The 20,348-nt window shown below is 42.8% G+C and overlaps 1 protein-coding gene across 1 annotated transcript in view; it reads left to right on the forward strand.

The window, feature by feature from the left end:
* The first annotated feature begins 2,260 nt into the window (after positions 1-2,260).
* The window catches only part of WDR76 (WD repeat domain 76), a 46,543-nt gene continuing 28,455 nt past the window's right edge, over positions 2,261-20,348 (forward strand). Inside the window, 11 exon segments of the mRNA XM_017861040.1 lie at positions 2,261-2,499; positions 3,375-3,466; positions 3,468-3,774; positions 3,852-3,861; positions 4,639-4,665; positions 10,801-10,856; positions 11,993-12,048; positions 15,723-15,846; positions 18,200-18,298; positions 18,405-18,448; positions 19,635-19,788. Coding sequence (XP_017716529.1) covers positions 2,440-2,499; positions 3,375-3,466; positions 3,468-3,774; positions 3,852-3,861; positions 4,639-4,665; positions 10,801-10,856; positions 11,993-12,048; positions 15,723-15,846; positions 18,200-18,298; positions 18,405-18,448; positions 19,635-19,788 — 1,029 coding nt within the window. The 5' untranslated portion in view covers positions 2,261-2,439.

The following is a 20,348-nucleotide window of genomic DNA, read 5'->3' on the forward strand; positions in this document are numbered from 1 at the left end:
GCATGCTCATCGGCTGCCAGTGTGTCCTCTACGTTGCAGAATTTGGAGCTGCTTTTCGCGGGAAATTTTGCTTCCTTTGGGCTTTGCTGTTAGGACTTTGCGGTGAGGAAAGTTCAAATGAAAGATTTTACGTGTTAGCTTGGTTTGAAGCCAAGAACGGTATAGTGAATAAGAAACTCAGGCGACAGTGAGTTACTGTTTGTCTGGCTTGTTGAAAGCTCAGAAGAAGTAGAGTTTGAAGGAATAAAAATCTTGCCAGTAGTATCCGATTAGCTCAGTTCTTGAGGCCAGGGTGGACTGTGGTGCAGTATTTGGTGTCACAGGGCAGGTGGTGCTGATTTAGGCCAGTGACCAAAAAAAAAAAAAAAAAAAAAAAAAAAAACTCTAAAGGTGCCTGGGACATTACCTGCCTGAAATCCCAAAACTCCACTTTTAGGCTTTCAGGTTTTTCCAGTTTCTGGAAAATACCTATTAGAATACATTCCTGATTGGAAAACGTTTGTATTTAAATATCTAAGTAATTATGATTTTGAGACAGGGTCTTCTGTCACCCAGGCTGGAGTGCAGTGGCTCGATCTCGGCTTACTGCAGTCTCCACCTCCCGGGTTTAAGCGATTCTCATGCCTCAGCCTTCTGAGTAGCTGGGATTACAGGCGCCCACCACCATGCCCTGCTGATTTTTGTATTTTTAGTAGAGATGAGGTTTGACCATGTTGGCCAGGCTCAAGGGATGAGCCCACTCCGGCCTCACACAGTGCTAAGTGCTGGCGTGTGCCACCACTCCCGGCTAATTTTTGTATTTTTAGTAGAGGTGGGGTTTCACCATGTTGCCCAGGCTGGTCTTGAACTCCTGACCTCAGATGATCCACCTACCTTGGCCTCCCCAAAGTGCTGGGACTACAGATGTGAGCCACCGTGGCCGATCTATTTAAGAACTCTTTAAGGACTTACAGAATAATAACAGAAGCAGCCCCAATTTACAAGCTGGGTTGTGTTAAAAATAAAAATAAAAAATAAATATATATATGCTAATTAGAAAGTCAGGGCACATTTCACATTAGAAAGGACTTTATAACTGCAGGGGAGACAAGGGACAGCAGGAACAAAGTTCTGAAGTCCAGAAACAGTATGCATTATACAGGACACCATGAAAAGTTTGGTTTTATCGGTAATTTTTGAGTCATGGAGGGCCTTGAAGTTGCTGTTAATGTGATTAACCCAAATTACTTCACCTGTGTTCTACAACTGGCCCTTGAGTGGGAGAAGAAATGAAACTGGACAAGTCTCAGGCAAGGAACAGTGTGGAACCCAATTAAGAAACCAAGGAAACAGTTTTGGGTAGAAGGAAACTTAAAGAGAAGAATAGCCAGAATCTTATTTTATTTTTATTTGTAAAAGAGACAGGGTCTTGCCCTGTCGCTCAGGCTGGAGTGCTGCGTGACCACGGCTCACTGTGGCCTCATCCTTCTAGGTTCAAGCCATTTTCCCACCCCTGCCTTCCCAGTAGCTGGGACTACAGACGTACAACACCACGCCGGGCTAATTTTTGTATTTTTTGTAGAGATGGGGTCTCACTATGTTGCCCAGGCTGGTTTGGAACTCCTGGGCCCAAGTGATCCACTCCTCTCGGCCTCTCAAAGTGTTAGGATTACAGGTGTTGGTCACCGCTCGGGGCCTGCCAATGTTTTTCAGAGCGAGATCCCAGTACCACCTGAATCAAAATCAGCAGTCTGAGGTAAAAATGTCCGTTCAGCCCCAGGACTTCCCTAAAGAATGAGTCCTTCTGCAAGTTTTCTTTATTTTAGTCTTCTTACACGCAACTTCATTGTTAGAATTCTTTTCTAATAGGGATTTGGGGCACATAAGCTGGTCTAGCTGGTAATTACTGAGTGAAAAGGGGCAAGATAGACCTTAGCTGTTTTTATTAAAACTGTAGTCTGTACTGGTCTCAGAGACACATAAGCGATGTTTTTTTTGTTGTTGTTGTTGTTGTTGTTTTTGAGACGGAGTCTCACTCTTGTTGCCCAGGCTGGAGTGCAATGGCACGATCTCGGCTCACTGCAACCTCTGCCTCCTGGGTTCGAGCAATTCTGCCTCAGCCTCCTGAGTAACTGGGATTACAGGCACGTGCTACCACGCCCGGCTAATTTTGGTACTTTTAGTAAAGACGGGGGTTTCATCATGTTGGCCAGGCTGGTCTCAAACTCCTGACCTCAGGTGATCCGCCCGCTTCAGCCTCCCAAAGTGCTGGGAGTACAGGCGTGAGCCACCGCGCCCAGCCAAAGCGGCCTTCTTAAGAAGCGCGGGTAACCCGGACTTCCCGCTCTGGCGCTGCGGCAGCTGAGGATCTGAGTGGGCTCCGCCCCGTCCCGGCCCCGCCCCTCTGGGCCTCCCGCCGCAATCTTGGCGGGAAGGCGCCGGCCACTGAGAAGCCGAAAGATGTCCAGGTCGGGCGCGGCGGCTGAGAAGGCAGACTCCAGACAGCGACCCCAGATGAAGGTGAGAAACGGATTGGTGCTTCCAGGTGTGCTCCTGCCTCGGTTTTTGTGAGGGTTATGCGGGACACAGGCCCGGAAGGTCGAGGGCACCTGGTACCGGGGGTTGGCGGGGATCCCTGCCCTGAGGCCTTCGGCTTTGACGAAAGTTTCTTATCAATAACCCTAGAAATAGTGGGAGAGTCACACCTGAGATTCCCTTTTTTCAACCTTCTGCGTTTGCTTTTGCCACAGTTATGATCAGCTTCACACTCTTTAAATAATTCCAGACAATCCGCAGCTGACGGGGTATTTGCCTCAGTCCAAATGCTAGTCATTATTATTGGTCTGGAAAACTCTGATGGGCAAATGTGCCCAGTAAATGAATTCCGTTGAGGTTAAGGTTAATGAATTACATATCTAGATTTTGGAGGGAAAAAATAGTTTTCTTACAGGGTGTCAATTTTGATTTATTTATTTTTTTGAGCCTGAGTCTCGCTCTGTTGCCCAGGCTGGAGTGCAGTGGCGTGATCTTGGCTCACTGCAACCTCCGCCTCCCGGGTTCAAGCGATTCTCCTGTCTCAGCCTCCTGGGTAGCTAGAATTACAAGCAGGTACCACCACACCCAATTTTGTATTTTAGTAGAGACGGGGTGGGGGGGGAGGCGGGGGGCGGCGGGTTTCATCATGTTGGCCAGGCTAATCTTGAACTCCTGACCTCAGGCCCTGCCTCAGCCTCCCAAAGTGCTGGGATTAGAGGCGCAAGCCACCGCACCTGGCCTCAATTTAGATTTATATTGTCATTGTGAAATGGGAATTATTAGATCTGCTGGGGATCCTGTAAGAAAAGGCACAGGACTTGGAATTCTAATACTCTCTTTTCTTTTATTGATCTGAATAGGTAAATGAATATAAAGAAAATCAAAACATCGCTTATGTGTCTCTGAGACCAGTACAGACTACAGTTTTAATAAAACAGCTAAGGTCTATCTTGCCCCTTTTCACTCAGTAATTACCAGCTAGACCAGCTTATGTGCCCCAAATCCCTATTAGAAAAGAATTCTAACAATGAAGTTGCGTGTAAGAAGACTAAAATAAAGAAAACTTGCAGAAGGATTATACCTCCAAAGATGAAAACCACGTCTTCTAAGTCTGAATCCACGCGGCAATATTCATCCTCAGCTGTTCATACTGAAAGTAACAAGCTACAACCCAAGAGAACGGCAGATGCGATGAATCTCAGTGTTGATGTGGAAAGTAGTCAGGATGGAGATAGTGATGAAGATATCACACCAGGCCTGGTAAGAACTTAATTAGTAGCTTGTTCTAGTATCTCTTTTTTTAAATGTGAAGTTCTGATAAATTGAAGTTTTTCAAGGATCTTTCTGGTACAAACAAATTATTTTATCTAATAATGTAAGAATAAATGTAATAATACATTTTATTATTTTAAGGTTTAACAAATAACTTCCTTGGGTTATTTTTGCTTTTGCTGTTGATGTGTCAATGAAAGGATTTACTTAATCTTTACTCTGCTTCCCTTTTTCTTTCTCTAAACTTACTGCATATATTTTTGGGTTTACTCATACTTTATGGTGCCTTGCTCACCTTTACATATTTATGTACAGTATATCAGAAGTCATCAGTTTGTGGGATATATGGTATTGACTGACCCTTGATATCAGGGTAGGGAAACTGATTATATGGATATGTTGAATAATATTTCCTTTAAATGCAAAAGGAGACAAATGACAGAGTAGATAAGATACATGAGAAATGCATTAATTAGTTCTATATTATTCCAATCAACTTAAGGAATTTGGTGTGTAATTTTTTTTTTTTTTTTTTGGAGACCGAGTCTCGCTCTGTCGCTCAGGCTGGAGTGCAGTGACACTATATCGGCTCTCTGCAACCTTGGCCTCCTGGATTCAATAGATTCTCCTCCCTCAGCCTCCTGCGTAGCTGGGATTACAGGCACGCCACCATGCCTGGCTAGTTTTGTGTTTTTAGTAGAGATGGGTTTTCACCATGTTGGTCAGGCTGGTCTCTAACTCCTGACCTCCTGATCCACCCACCTCAGCCTCCCGAGGTGCTGGGATTACAATGGTGAGCCACTGTGCCCAGCCTGGTCTGTAATTCTTTTGGCTTCTACTGCCTACCAGGAGGGCTGTGCCCCATTCAAACTGACAAATGTTAACAGGACAAGATAAAATATAAAGCACATGACACAATGTTGCTGGAACTCAGGGAACAGAAAATGATAGTAGGGAAAGGGAGATACTATAACTGAAGGGTTATTGTTATGAAATAGAAGTTTGGTTTATGCTTTTTTTTTTTTTTTTTTTTTTGAGACGGAGTCTCGCTCTGTCGCCCAGGCTGGAGTGCAGTGGCCGGATCTCAGCTCACTACAAGCTCCGCCTCCCAGGTTTACGCCATTCTCCTGCCTCAGCCTCCCGAGTAGCTGGGACTACAGGCGCCCGCCACCTCGCCCGGCTAGTTTTTTTTGTATTTTTTAGTAGAGACGGGGTTTCACCATGTTAGCAGGATGGTCTCGATCTGCTGACCTCTTGATCCGCCCGTCTCGGCCTCCCAAAGTGCTGGGATTACAGGCTTGAGCCACCGCGCCCGGCCGGTTTATGCTTTCTTATCCCAGAGTTAAGAACCAGGACTCATAGTGGGACAGCATGGGATAAGTATTAGATGAATTGCACTTGGGGTTGATAGCCTAGCATGGCCACTTCTTTTTTTTTTTTTTTTTTTTTGAGATGGAGTCTTGCTCTGTTGCCCAGGCTGGAGTGCAGTGCTACAAGCTCCTCCTCCCGGGTTCACGCCATTCTCCTGCCTCAGTCTCCTGAGTAGCTGGGATTACAGGTGCCTGCCACCACCCCCGGCTAATTTTTTGTATTTTTAGTAGAGGGTTCCGCTGTGTTCGCCAGGATGGTCTCGATCTCCTGGACTTGAGATCCGCCCACCTCGGCCTCCCAAAGTGCTGGAATTACAGGCGTGAGCCACCGCGCCTGGCCTACCATGGTCACTTCTAAGAAACCTTGTTCCTTTAAGCAAATCACCTTAGTGAGGGGATTGGATAAAATCTGTGGTTCTCAAACTTTAGGCTATATCAGTATTACCTGGACAATGTGTTAAAACTCCATTGCAGGGCCCCACCAACAGAGTTTCTGATTCAGAAGTTTTGGAGTTGGAGCATACAATTTGCATATCTTTTTTCTTTTTCTTTCTTTCTTTTTTTTTTTTTTTAATAGAGATGTTGGTGGGTTTGGGGGTGGGAGGTGTTGCCCAGGCTGGTCTTGAGCTCCTGAGCTCAACCAGTCCTCCCACTTCAGTCTCCCAAAGTGCTGGGATTATAGGCTTGAGTCACCACACCAAGCCCAATTTGCTTATTTAACAGTTTCCTAGTGGCACTGATGTAGTTAGTCCAGGACTGCACTTTGAGAACCACTCGATTAGATTATCCCTTTGGCCTCTTAGACTGTAAGATTCTGAAGAATATAAGGTAAACATAAAGCAGATTAGTTTGATGTAATGAAATAGGTCCGTTAATAGAGTTGCTCCTAAAGAAAAAAAAAATTAAAAATTAAAAAAAGGAGGTGGATGGATCACCTGAGGTCAGGAGTTCCAGACCAGCCTGCCCAAAATGATGAAACCCCATTTCTAATAAAAATACAAAAATGAGGTCGGTCATGGTGGTTCATGCATGTACTCCCAGCACTTTGGGAGGCTGAGGTGGGTGGATCACTTGAGGTCAGGAGTTCGAGACCAGCCTGGCCAACATGGTGAAACCCTGTCTCTCCTAAATATACAAAAATTAGCCAGGCGTGGTCGTGGGCACCCGTACTCCCAGCTACTCGGGAGGCTGAGTCAGGATAATTGCTTGAACTCAGGAGGTGGAGGTTGCAGTGAGCCATCACGCCACTGCACTCTAGCCTGGGCGACACAGCCAGACTGTCCCCACCTCCCTCCACCAAAGGAAAAAAAAGAAGATATAAAAATTAGCCAGGCGTGGTGGCAGGTGCCTGTAATCTGAGCTACTCGGGAGGCTGAGATGGGAGAATCGTTTGAACCTGGGTGGTGGAGGTTGCAGTGAGCCAAGATCAAGTCACTGCACTCCAGGCTGGGTGACAGTGCAAGACTCTTGGTTTTTTTTTTTTTTTTTTTGAGACGGAGTCTCGCTCTATCGCCCAGGCTAGAGTGCAGTGGCCGGATCTCAGCTCACTGCAAGCTCCGCCTCCCGGGTTTACGCCATTCTCCTGCCTCAGCCTCCCGAGTAGCTGGGACTACAGGCGCCCGCCACCTCGCCCGGCTAGTTTTTTGTATTTTTTAGTAGAGACGGGGTTTCACAGTGTTAGCCAGGATGGTCTCGATCTCCTGACCTCGTGATCCACCCGTCTCGGCCTCCCAAAGTGCTGGGATTACAGGCTTGAGCCACCGCGCCTGGCCAAGACTCTTGTTTTAAAAAAAAATATATAAAGCCTCCCAAATAGCTGAGACTACAGGCATGTGCCACCTTGTCCGGCTTTGACAATTTTTTTTTTTTTTTTTTTTTAAGAGATGTGGGTGTGCCATGTTTATTGCCCAGGCTGGTCTCAAACTCCTGGGCTCCAGCGATCTGCCCACCTCAGCCTCCCAAAGTGCTGGGATTACAGGTGTGAGCCACTGTGCCCAGCCAAGATACTTTTTCTTTTATTTTTTTGAGATGGGGTCTTGCTCTGTCACCCAGGATGGAGTGCAGTGGCATGATCTCAGCTCACTGCAACCTTCACCTCCCAGGTTCAAGCGATTCTCCCAAATCAGTGTCCCGAGTAGCTGGGATTACAGGCTTGCGCCACCATGCCTGGCTAATTTTTTGTATTTTTAGTGGAGAAGGGGTTTCTCAATGTTGGCCAGGCTGGTTTTGAACTCCTGACCTCAAGTGATCCGCCTGCCTCAGCCTCTCACAGTGCTGGGATTACAGGCGTGAGCCATCGTGCATGCCATGTCTGTCTTTCTTGGTTTATTCTTTCATTTTGGTGAAGTGCAGCTTTCTGAGAAAAAGTGTGTAAGAGGCAAATGTTTTGCATGTCAGAAAAAGTCTTTTTTTTTGAGACGGAATCTCACTCTGTCACCCAGGCTGGAATGTAGTGGTGCGATCTCGGCTCATTGTAGCTTTTTGTATTTTTAATGGGGACGGGGGTGTCACCATGTTGGCCAGGCTGGTCTCGAACTCCTGACCTCGTGATCTGCCCGCTTCAGTCTCCCAAAGTGCTGGGATTATAGGCGTGAGCCACTGCGCTTAGGCCAGAAAAAGTCTTTAGCTTTATGTTTGATTGATGACCTAATTGGATTTAGAATTGTAAGTTGAAAATAATTTAATCTTTCCTTAGAATTTTTAACGCATTGTTCCATTGTCTTCCCACTTCCTTCAATGTTGAAAGTTTGTGCCATTCTGATTCTGGATTCTTTGTGATCTTTTTTTCCCTCTGCATGCTTTTAAGATCTTTTCTGGCTGGGTGTAGTAACGCAGGCCTGTAGTTTCAGCTACTTGGGAGGCTAAGGCTGGAGCCCAGGAGTGCAAGGCTGCAGTAAGTTTTAATCAAGCCAATGCACTTCAGCCTGGGTGACAGAGAGTCCATCTCTTTAAAAAAAAAAAAATTGTGATGATATACCGAGGCCTGTGTTCTTCTTTGTTTTGTTTTGTTTTGTTTTCTTGAGACGGGGTCTCACCCAGTTGCCTAGGCTGGAGTGCAGTGGCACAATCTTGCCTCACTGCAACCTCTGCCTTCTAGGTTCAAGTGATTCTCCTGTCTCAGCTTCCTGAGTAGCTTGGACTGCAGGCACGTGCCACACCACACCCAGCTAATTTTTATAATTTTATTAGAGATGAGGTTTCACCATGTGGGCTAGGGTGTCTGGAACTCCTGACCTCAGGTGATCTGCCCACTTCGGCCTCCCAAAGTGCTGGAATTACAGGCATGAGCCATTGCACCCAGCCTGCTTTTTTTTTTTTTTTTTTTTTTGAGGCAGTCTTGCTCTTGCCCTGGCAGCTAGAATGCAGTGGTGTGATCTCGGCTCTCTGCAACCACTGCCTCCCAGGTTCAAGCAATTCTCGTGCCTCAGCCTCCCAAGTAGCTGGGATTACAAGTGTGCACTACCACGCCCAGCTAGTTTTTTTGTATTTTTAATAGAGACGGGTTTCACCACGTTGGCCAGCCTGGTCTCCCATTCCTGGCCTCTAGTGATCTGCCTGGTGGCCTCCCAAAGTGCTGGGATTACATGCGTGAGCCACTGAGCCTGCTTGCCTGAGTCCTTTTTCATTCATTATGCTGCATACTCATTGGGCTTTTTGTAATCTGGAAGGTCATGTCTTTAGTTTTGAGAAACTTTAAAATAATATTTTTGTTTTCAGACTATTATTTTTTAGAGATGAGATCTCGCTCTGTTGCCCAGGCTAGAATACTGTGGTGTCATCATAGCTTACTGCAACCTTGAACTTCTGGATTCAAGTGATCCTTCTGCTTCAGTCTCCCACTTACATTATTTTTCTGTCTTTTCTTTTTCTTTTCTTTTTTTTTTTTTGAGACAGAGTCTCGCTCTGTCGCCCCCCGGGCTGGAGTCCTGTGGCGTAATCTCTGTTCACTGCAACCTGCGTCTCCTGGGTTCAAGCAATTCTCCTGTCTCAGCCTCCCGAGTAGCTGGTACCACAGGCGTGTGCCGCCATGCCTGGCCAATTTTTGTATTTTTAGTAGAGATGGAGTTTTGCCATGTTGGCCAGGATGGTCCTGATCTCCTGACCTGGTGATCTGCTTGCCTCGGCCTCTCAAAGTGCTAGGATTACAGGCTTGAGCCACTATACCCGGCCTCCCATTTATATTGTTATTCTTCTTCTTCTTCTTCTTATTATTTTTTGAGACGGAGTCTTGCTCTGTCATTCGGACAGGAGTACAGTGGAGCCATCTCGGCTCACTGCAAGCTCCACCTTCCAGGTTCACGGCATTCTCCTGCTTCAGCCTCCTGAGTAGCTGGGACTACAGGCGCCCGCCACTGCGCCCGGCTAATTTTTTGTGTTTTTAGTAGAGACAGGGTTTCACCTTGTTAGCCAGGGTGGTCTCGAACTCCTAACCTTGTGATCCGCCCACCTCGGGCTCCCAAAGTGCCGGGATTACAGGCATGAGCCACCGCGCCCGGCCTTTATTATTTTTTAATAATTCTCTTCCAATTTCTCTGCAGTTTCTCGAACAATGAATTGAATATTGGACCTCTAATATTGAGTCTGTTTTTTGTCTTTTCTGTCCATGTGTTTATCTTTTTGTTCTGCTTTCTAAATTTAAGCCTTTTAATGGATTTAAAAACTTCTGTTCTTATTTTTTGAATTTTCTCATAGTATTTTGCTATTTCCTGAATATACTGTCTTATATCTCAGGGTTTAAAAAAAATTAGCTTAGTGTTACATTAGTGGCTCTTTAGGAGAAAGTAGAGACATGTACTTACTGCGTTTAAAGAAAGTTTTTTTGTTTGATAAAATAACTTTTTTTTTTTTTGGAGACGGAGTTTCGCTTTTGTTGTCCAGGCTAGAGTGCAATGGCATGATCTCAGCTCACTGCAATCCCCAGCGCCTGGGTTCAAGCGATTCTCCTGCCCCTGCCTCCAGAGTAGCTGGGATTACAGGCACCTGCCACTACACCTGGCTAATTTTTTTTTTTTTTTTTGTATTTTTAGTAGAGACAGGATTTCACCATGTTGGCCAGGCTGGTCTTAAACTCCTGACTTCAGGTGATCTGCCTGCCTCAGCTTCCCAAAGTGCTGGGATTACAGGTGTGAGCCACCACATCTGACCAATTTTTATATTTTTAGTAGAGACGGGGTTTCACCATTTTGGCCAGGCTGGTGTTGACCTCCTGACCTCAGGTGATCCACCTGCTTCAGCCTCCCAAATTGATGGGATTACAGGCGTGAGCTACCACACCTGGCCAAAAATAACTTTTGAGTAATAGTACAATTAATTGCTACTAGGAAATAATTTGCTACTAGATTATACTGCTTGATTTCTAATATCAGATCACTTCTTTTTTTTTTTTTTCTTTTTTTTTGAGACGAAGTCTGGCTCTGTCGCCCAGGCTGGAGTGCAGTGGCCGGATCTCAGCTCACTGCAAGCTCCGCCTCCCAGGTTCACGCCATTCTCCTGCCTCCGCCTCCCAAGTAGCTGGGACAACAGGCGCCTGCCTCGTCGCCTGGCTAGTTTTTTGTATTCTTTAGTAGAGACGGGGTTTCACTGTATTAGCCAGGATGGTCTTCATCTCCTGACCTTGTGATCCCCCCGTTTCGGCCTCCCAAAGTGCTGGGNATAAGTGAGGTAAATAATTTCCCTGTAGCAATTAACTCACTTTCTCAAGTTTTTTCAGCAATTTGCACAGAAGGAATATACTTTTTTATTTTCCAGGTGGCTTCAGGAGGGGTAACAACGTTGATGAAAACATTATTGGGCAGGTAAAATGGAAACTATAAAGATAGGTACCAAGTTCATACATTAGGGAGCTAGGCTGTCCATTGGTGAAATCTATCCCTGTAACACAGGGAGAATCCTATTAAAAATATAGTCAAGATGTCCCCAGAGAATATAGGTGCTCAGAATACATACAGCAGGTCCTCAAATGACATAATTTTGTTCAACTTGTTTCCTTACATTGATGAGGAAAAGAAATGGATTTCTGGCTGGGCGGGGCCACTGTCTCTGTGGAGTCTGCACATTTTCCCCATGTCTGTGTGGGTTTTCTCCAGTTACTCTGGTTTCCTCCCACATCTCAAAGCTGTGCACGTTAGGTGAACTGCTGTGTCTACATGGTGCCAGCGTGAGCTAGTGTGGGTGTGGGTGAGTGTGCCCTGTGATGGGATGGCATCCTGTCCTAGGTCAGTGTTCACCTTGACCCTCAGCTGTTAGGGTAGTCTCTGGCTACCCGAGACCCTGAACTGGAATAGTTGGGTATTAATCATTACTTATTTTCATTAATCTTTCTTTCTTTTCTTTTTTTTTTTTTTTTTGAGGCAAAGTTTTGCTCTTGTTGCCCAGGCTGGAGTGCAATGACATGATCTCGGCTCACTGCAACCTCTGCCTCCCAGGTTCAAGCGATTCTCATGCCTCAGCTTCCTGAGTAGCTGGGATTACAGGCGCCTGCCACCATGCCTGAGTAATTTTTGTATTTTTAGTAGAGATGGGGTTTCACCATGTTGGTCAGGCTGGTCTCGAACTGCTGACCTCAGGTGATCTACTCTCCTTGGCCTCCCAAAGTGCTGGGATTACAGGTGTGATCCACCACGTCTGGCCTTTTTTTTTTTTTTTTTTTTTAGACAGGGTCTTGCTGTGTTGCCCAGGCTGGAGTGCAGAAACGCTAATCATGACTTATGGCCTATCTTTAGGATCTTTAGTTCCTGAATAGACCTTAGTTTAGCGTGGGTATAGTAGCAGATACCTAATATTTTAAAAGGTAAGATATGTAGTTAAAATATTTTACATGATTTTATACTTTACAGTCTGCTGCAAGACTCCGTGAAATCATAGAGAAGAGACAGCCTCCTAAATCCAAGAGGTAAAATACCTGGTTTGCAATGCCTGAACCATGATACATTGCTCAACTGTTTTATAATTTGAAAAAAATGGTTTGGCGTAGTAAGCTTAACAGATCATAAAGTGCTATTTAATCTCAGTCCCTCTAGGATCTCTGAGGTAACGCTACCCTTTAATAACTTTACAATTCTCATCTTCATCAAAGTAATATGGAGCAAATACAATTGAGAGCTGAATTTTGTTTATATTTGTTGTTGCTACTAATGGAGGGAAATCTTTTTTTCCACTAAATTATTGTTACTTAGAAAATTATTATTCTTAAAGACTCTTCTACTTACTTTTAATTTTTCTAGCTGTCTTTTTGCGTCTCAATTTGTTTTTGCTTTCTTAGTCCTAGAAAAGGAAAGGAATTAACATTTATTGAATATCTATGAAACATACTGCAGTGATCTAGCAATTTTGTCCTGTATTCCATTTAACTCTGACAACCACTGTATCCATCCATGTATGTGGTAGGTAATATATTCATTTTGTGAGTTAGAAATCAGGCTCAAAAGATAAGATTGTTGGCTGGGTGCAGTGGCTCATGCCTGTAATCCCAGCACTTAGGGAGGTTGAGGCAGGGGGATCACCTGAGGTCAGGAGTTAGAGACTGGCCTGACCAACATGGAGAAAACCCATCTCTACTAAAAAAAAAAAATTAAAATATTAGCCAGGCATGGTGGCAAATGTCTGAATCCCAGCTACTCAAGAGGCTAAGGCAGGAAAATCGCTTGAACCTGGCAGGCGAAGGTAGTGGTGAGCCAAGATCACACCATTGCACTCCAGCCTGGGCAAAAAGAGTGAGACTCCATCTCAAAAAAAAAAAAAAAAAAAATTATTTGCTGAAAGTCAAAACAGCTTATAAGTGGTAGCTTTAGGATTTGAACTACAGGGTTTTAAAATTTTGAATTATCTCCATTGCATTTTAGTACTGCTTACATATAAATGACAAAATTAAAAATCTTGGTATCATTAGCTCATTTGTTTAGTGCCAGATCCTAATGAAATGTAGCTTCATTTACTTGGTTTGATTCTGTTAGAAGACAATTAGCTTGAGAAAAGCTAGACCTTTAATCATGGCCAGGTATTTTCAAGTATGAAAAGTTACTGTAAGAGGAACATCATTAACACTGGAAAAACAGTAGCACTGGTCCTGTTGCCAGCTGATTAGTACCTTTACATTTGCATGTTTTTTATTAGCCAAGATTGGTGATTTCTTCCTAAATCACAAAATTCCAGCCCTTCATAGTTGCATAGGTAGTAGCAAGTTGATAGTATGGAAGTTGCATAATGTAGAGGAAAAAGCGTAGGCTTTGCATAATGTAGCAAATTTGGGTTCAAGTTTTGATTCAGTCACTTACAGCTATAATATTAACCTTGGATACTTTATATAATTTTTCTTTCCTTTTTTGTAAAACTGATGTTATGCTAATCCAGAAGGATTTAAATTTTTTGAAAATTATTAAATATACATATAAAAAGGTACATATAATGTATTTGTGTAGTTGAAAAATTATACAGGTCCCATCCATGTACCTGCCATCCAGGTTAATAGAAATTATGAGTACCCCTGAAGGCCCATATATACACCTCCCTCCAGATACTACCACTATGCTGACTTTTGTGATAATATTTCCTTGCATTTATTTATAGTTTCTTTTTTTTTTTTTTTTTTGAGACAGAGTCTCGCTTTGTTGCCCAGGCTGGAGTGCAGTGGCGTGATCTCAGCTCACTGCAAGTTCTGCCTCCCGGGTTCACACCATTCTCCTGCCTCAGCCTGCCAAGTAGCCGGGACTACAGGCACCTGCCACCATGCCCAGCTAATTTTTTATATTTTTAGTAGAGACGGGGTTTCACCGTGTTAGCCAGGATGGTCTCCATCTCCTGACCTCGTGATCTACCTGTCTCGGCCTCCCAAAGTGCTGGGACTACAGGCGTGAGCCACCGTGCCCAGCCTATAGTTTCATTTTTATTTATTTATTTATTTTGAAACAGTCTAGCTCTGTTGCTCAGGCTGGAGTACAGTGGCGCCATCTTGGCTCACTGCAGCCTCTGCCTCCCAGGTTCAAGCAATTCTCATGGCTCAGCCTCCTGAGTAGCTGGGATTACAGGTGCTCATGACCATGCTTGGCTAATTTTTGTATTTTTAGTGGATACGGGGTTTTGCCATGTTTGCCAGGGTGATCTGGAACTTCGGACCTCAAGTGATCCACCTGCCTCAGCCTCCCAAAGTGCTGGGATTAACAGGTGTGAGCCACTGTGCCTGGCTATTGATTTATAGTTTTACTACCAGTGAGTGTATCCTTAAACGCTCTATTGTTTAGCTTTGTCTTTTTTTGGTGTTCACATACAGTATGCCATTTTTATATTCTGAGATTTTATTTTGCTCATCTTTACATATTTATGCTTTTAAATTTACCCATGTTGATGTGCACAGCTTTATTTCATTCTTTTTTTCTGCTATATAATATTCCACTGGATAAATGTACTACATTTTATTCCACTGTTGATGAACAATTGAGTTGTTTCCAGGTTTTTATTATGAAAAGTGCTGCTCCAAACATTCTTAAGTCTCTTAGTGCTTATATATGGGAGTTTCTCTAGGAGTAGATTTCTAGGAGGATTGTATGACAGCCCATATTATTCCGTATACTCAGGTGTATTTTTTGAGGATTAAATATGAGATGGAATGTTGAGTACAGTTTTTAGTATACAGTATACTTTCAATCAATAATAGTTTTTACTAATTCTCTAACTAATGTGGACCATAGCTGATAATTTTTTGTGAATTTTGGAAATAATTTCAGAGGCTTCTCTTTCCCTGACATTTTAAAATGAATTTTTTTAAAATGAAAAAATAGTGCATAAAAAATAGGGACTGTATATTATTTAAAAAGTAAACTGCCAGGCGCGGTGGCTCACACCTGTAATCCCAACACTTTGGGAGGCCGAGGCGGGCGGATCATGAGGTCAGGAGATCGAGACCATCCTGGCAAACACAGTTACAAAAAAATGAGCTGGGCGTGGTGGCGGGTGCATGTAGTCCCAGCTCTCAGGGGGCTGAGGCAGGAGAATGGCGTGAACCCGGGAGGTGGAGCTTGCAGTGAGCTGAGATCGCGCCACTGCACTCCAGCCTGGGCAACAGTGCGAGACTCTGTCTCAAAAAAAAAAAAAGTAAACTACAGTGTATGGAAGGGAATGCAGTGAAACGTTTACGTTTCCTTCCTATTTTAGACCTTAGTTTTCCAGGCCTTTTCCCTAGAAGTAGTAGTTTTATGTGTATTCCTCCATAGGTAACCTCAGCATGTACAAATTTATGTGTATATGTAACCTTTTTGTAAACCTGTACTGGACTTTGTTTTTGCTTTTTATAAGCTAGGGTTCCTTTCAGCAGTGCATTAAGATCTATATCATTCTTTTTGTGGCTGCATATTATTCTATTAGATATGTACACCATGATTTAACAGACCTCACCTCCTTTTGATGAACATTTAGGTTTAAGTTTTTTCCATACTTATTAAAATAATTGTGGCCATGTATATATATGCAATGTATAAATATATCTGTGGGATATATTCCTAGTAGTTATCTCCTTAATGTTAGTAAATTTTATTGTTTTGTGAGTATAACATGAATTTTTCCCCACTCCTGCAGAAAGAAGCCTAAGAGAGAAAATGGGGTTGGATGTAGAAGGTCAATGCGATTACTAAAAGTTGATCCTTTGGGAGTTTCATTACCAGCAACTCCAACACCACCGACGTTAGTAGCAGATGAAACTGTAAGAAAATGTGCAAATACAATATTTTAATGTAATAAAATACTGAAAAATTTGAAGTGTTGAAACTAGACTAAAAGTTCATTAAATTATATTTAATTTTATATTTCATTCTTGAATGTTGTATGGTTTTGTTTTTTGTTTTGTTTTTTTTTTAAGACGGAGTCTTGCTCTGTCACCCAGGCTGGAATGCAGTGGCATGCTCTTGCCTCACCGCAACCCACTCCCCGTGTTCAAGCGATTCTCCTGCCTCAGCCTCCCGAATAGCTGGGATTACAGGCACATGCCACCATACCTGGCTGATTTTTTATATTTTTGGTAAAGACGGGTTTCACCATGCTGGCCAGGCTGGTCTTGAACTCCTGACCTCAAGTGATCTGCCTGCCTTGGCCTCCCAAAGTGCTGGGATTGCAGGTGTGAGACACTGAGCCTGGCCTGTTCTCTGGTTTAATGAGTAAGATTTCAAAGTCGTAAAGATGGGATTAAATTCTGTATTTCTGCGGGACTTACCTGCTATAGGATTGTGGGTGAGTTAATTAACCTTTCTGATCGTTTCCGCATTAAAAAAATGTCAGCAATAATAGAACCCTCAGTAAATATGTACAGTTTTATGTCAGTTTTAAAAAAAGAAACCTCAAAGAGCTACTGTGAAGATAAATTGTATCTATCAAGTTTCTCACATTATATTAAGGGCTTAGTAATCAGTAAAATATAGTTATTAATGTTAATATGTGATAATGTGTAGTTTAATTTTAGTGAGTAGAGTTTTATTTAGCAAACATTGTCTAAATAATATTTTTCAAGAACACCTATTTTTAATACTTTATATCAGTGTTTAATTGTAAATAGGAAGATAGCACTAATTAGGAAGGTGCTCTGGGAGCAAATTGCAAATCTAGGTGTTACGGGAAGCAGCATGGAAGAGTAGCTTCCAAACTTTTTTGAAGCCTTAGCCCACAAATATATTTATGGCCAGGTATAGTGGCTCATGCCTGTAATCCCAGCACTTTGGGAGGCTGAGGCAGGAGGATCACTTGAACCCAGGAGTTTGAGACCAGGCTAGGCAACATCAAGTGACCCTGTCCTCACAAAAAAAATATGAAAATTAGCTGGGTGTGGTGGCATGTGCCTGTAGTCCCAGCTCCTCAGGAGGCTGAGGTGGGAGCATCACTTGAGACATTAAATTTAAAAAAAAAAAAAAAAAAGATAGTTACATTGTAACCATTACACATATATGCAACTGAAACCACAGTTTGTCAAGTGACACTACATGTGCACTTTGGTATTTCTTTTTTTTTTTTTTTTTTGAGCCACAGTCTCCCTCTGTCGCCCAGCCTGGATTGCAATGGCATGATCTCAGTTCACTGCAACCTCCGCCTCCCTGGTTTAAGTGATTGTCGCGCCTCAGCCTCCATAGTAGCTGGGACTACAGGCGTGTGCCACCACGCCTGGCTAATTTTTGTATTTTTAGTAGAAATGGGGTTTCGCCACGTTGGCCAGGCTGGTCTCGAACTTCTGGCCTCAAGCTATTTGCCTGCCTCGGCCTCCCAAAGTGCTGGGATTACAGGTGTGAGCCATGTTCCTGGCCTGGTATTTCTATTCTATTCTCATTCACTAAAACAAATTGCTAATTGTGACATATTAACATGATTTCTCACCCATTGGTTGGTTACAAACTGTTTAAAAAAACAGTAATGTAGGTATAATACTGAGTAATGAGTTAAGATAATCGGAGTCAGTTCTCAGCTTTTTCGGTTATTGGCTGTGTGACTTCGGGCAAGTTAACTCCTCTAAGTTTCTGCTTTGTTTTTTGGGGACGGAGTCTTGCCCTGTTGCCCGGGCTGGAGTGCAATAGTGCAATCTGGGCTCACTGCAACCTCCACCTCGTGGGTTCACACGATTCTCCTGCCTCAGCCTCCCGAGTAGCTGGGATTACAGGCACCTGCCACCATGCCCAGCTAATTTTTGTATTTTCAGTAGAGATGGGATCTCACCATGTTGGGCAGGCTGGTCTTGAACTCCTGACCTCGTGATCCGCCTGCCTCGGCTTCCCAAAGTGCTGGGATTACAGGCTCTAAGTTTCAATCCATTGTCTTTAAAGTGGGATACCTCATTCACTAGGTTCTTGAGAGGATTAAATGAGATAATACATGTTATTACCTTATAGGGTACCTGGCATTCATTTATTGAACAATTATTTTGAATGTCCATGATATGCCACCGTTACTGTTAATGTTGAAAGTGAAGTTGTGGGAAAACAGACAAAAACCCTTGCCTTCCTTGTGTTTACATTCTAGGTAAACGTAAACCAACAAATTTACGAGACCAACAAATAACTTTTTATTTTTTATAACAGCCTTTGTTACCTCCTGGGCCTTTAGAAATGACTTCTGAAAATCAAGAAGACAATGAACGATTTAAAGGATTTCTGCACACATGGGCAGGAATGAACAAGGTATCCCTTGGGAAGGCTAATAGCCTTTAGAATCATCTGTTAAGGAAATATATACTATATATATATATATGTTAACGTAGTTCTTTGATCTCTCCCAATGTTTCAGCCAAGTAGTAAGAACACTGAGAAAGGATTATCTAGCATTAAAAGGTAAGTTGCAATTCCTTGTGTTTCTTTTATATTTTTTGAGATGTTTGAGTTATAAAGACTATACACCATTTTAGGGAATTTTGAAAGTGAGATGAAATGTTTCCACCCTAACAACCGTTGTTTTTGTGTATTTCCTCTCAAGTGTTGCCATATATAATACTACTAGGATATAAGCTTCATGAGGGCAAGAATTTTATTTCAATAACCAGAACAGTGCCCGGCACATAATATATGTTCAGTGTTGAATAAATGAGTGAATCCACTTACAGTTTTTACTGTATGTTGTAATGTATATACAATTTTGCATTATACTTTTTTCTTTCTTCTTTTTTTTTTTTTTTTTGAGACAAGGTCTCCCTCTGTTGCTTAGGCTGCAGTACAGTGGCGCAATCTTGGCTGACTGCAACCTCTGCTTCCTGGGCTTAAATGATCCTCCCACCTCAGCCTCCCAAGTAGCTTGGACTACAGGCATGCACCATCATACCTCACTAATTTTTGTATTTGTAGAGATGAGATTTTGCTGTGTTGCCCGGGTTGGTCTTGAACACCTGAGCTCAAGTGAGCCATCTGCCTTGGTCTCCCAAAGTGCTGGGATTAGAGGTGTGAGCCACTGTGCCTGGCCTGCATTATGCTTTTTTCATTTGTGGTTACATGTTATTAGAGTCTTTAAAATTATTGAATAATTATAAAATATTTCATTGAGTAGAAGGAATTCACTTCTCCTCCTACCTGCTTGATATTTGCGGTTGTTTTCCATTTAGTTTTGTGTGTTTGTTGAAGTATATGGATATGATAGTGGATTATTTCTTTAGGTTAGATTTCCAGAAGTGAGATTAATGCATCAAATATTGTGAACATTTTTATAGCTTTTGGTACACACTGCTGAATTGTTTCTCAAGTCTTTTTTTCTTCTGAAAATTTTATACGAACTTACGCTTCCACTAGCTATATGTGTGAGTATGTGTATTTAACTGCAGCCTACCAGTTTTTGGTGGTGGTAAAATTATCAAGGGTAATTTAAAAAGTGAAAGAGTATTGCTTAATTTGATTTCCTTGGTTACCAGGAGATTGAATAGTTTCCCATATTTGTTTACTAATTGTAATTTTTCTTTTTGAATAATCTTTTACTTATTTTGACTATTGAGATTGGTTTTACTTACAAAATTTAACTTTCTAATTTTCTTAGCTACAGAGCCAATTTAAATGGCATGGTCATTAGTGAAGATACTGTTTACAAAGTTACCACAGGCCCAATATTCTCTATGGCTCTCCACCCTTCAGAGACTAGAACTTTGGTAGCAGTTGGGGCCAAATTTGGGCAACTTGGACTTTGTGATTTGGTAAGTTGTTATTCTTGAATATATTATAGTTTGTCTAAAGCAAATAGTCCGGAAGAGAATAGGCTAGAGCCGTGTGTTTATAAATGTTGCGTGAGACTTACAGTTTTGGGCTTTATGATGCTTTATGATTCCAAATTTTAGAAATCTGGAGGAATTTAAATTTGCTTTATAGAACTTTAATATTTTTAGCTTGAATATCATTAACCATCTGGGCATAAATTAACTGCCAGAAAACTTTGTTACACTTTAAACATATATGTGAAAAGATCACACAAAGTGGCCGGGTGTGGTGGCTCATGCCTGTAATACTAGCACTTTGGGAGGCTGAGGCGGGTGGATCACCTGAGGTCAGGAGTTTGAGACCAGCTTGGCCAACATGGTGAAACCCTGTCTCTACTTAAAAAAAGCAAAAATTAGCTGGGTGTGGTGGTAGGTGACTGTGATCCTAGCTACTTGGGAGGCTAAGGCAGGAGAATTGCCTGAACCCAGGAAACAGAGGTTGGAGTGAGTCGACATGGTGCCATCCAGCCTGGGCGACAGAGCGAGACACCGTCTCAAAA

Source organism: Rhinopithecus bieti, unplaced genomic scaffold (assembly GCF_001698545.2).
Source record: "Rhinopithecus bieti isolate Rb0 unplaced genomic scaffold, ASM169854v2 scaffold_55715, whole genome shotgun sequence".
Lineage (NCBI taxonomy): Eukaryota > Metazoa > Chordata > Mammalia > Primates > Cercopithecidae > Rhinopithecus > Rhinopithecus bieti.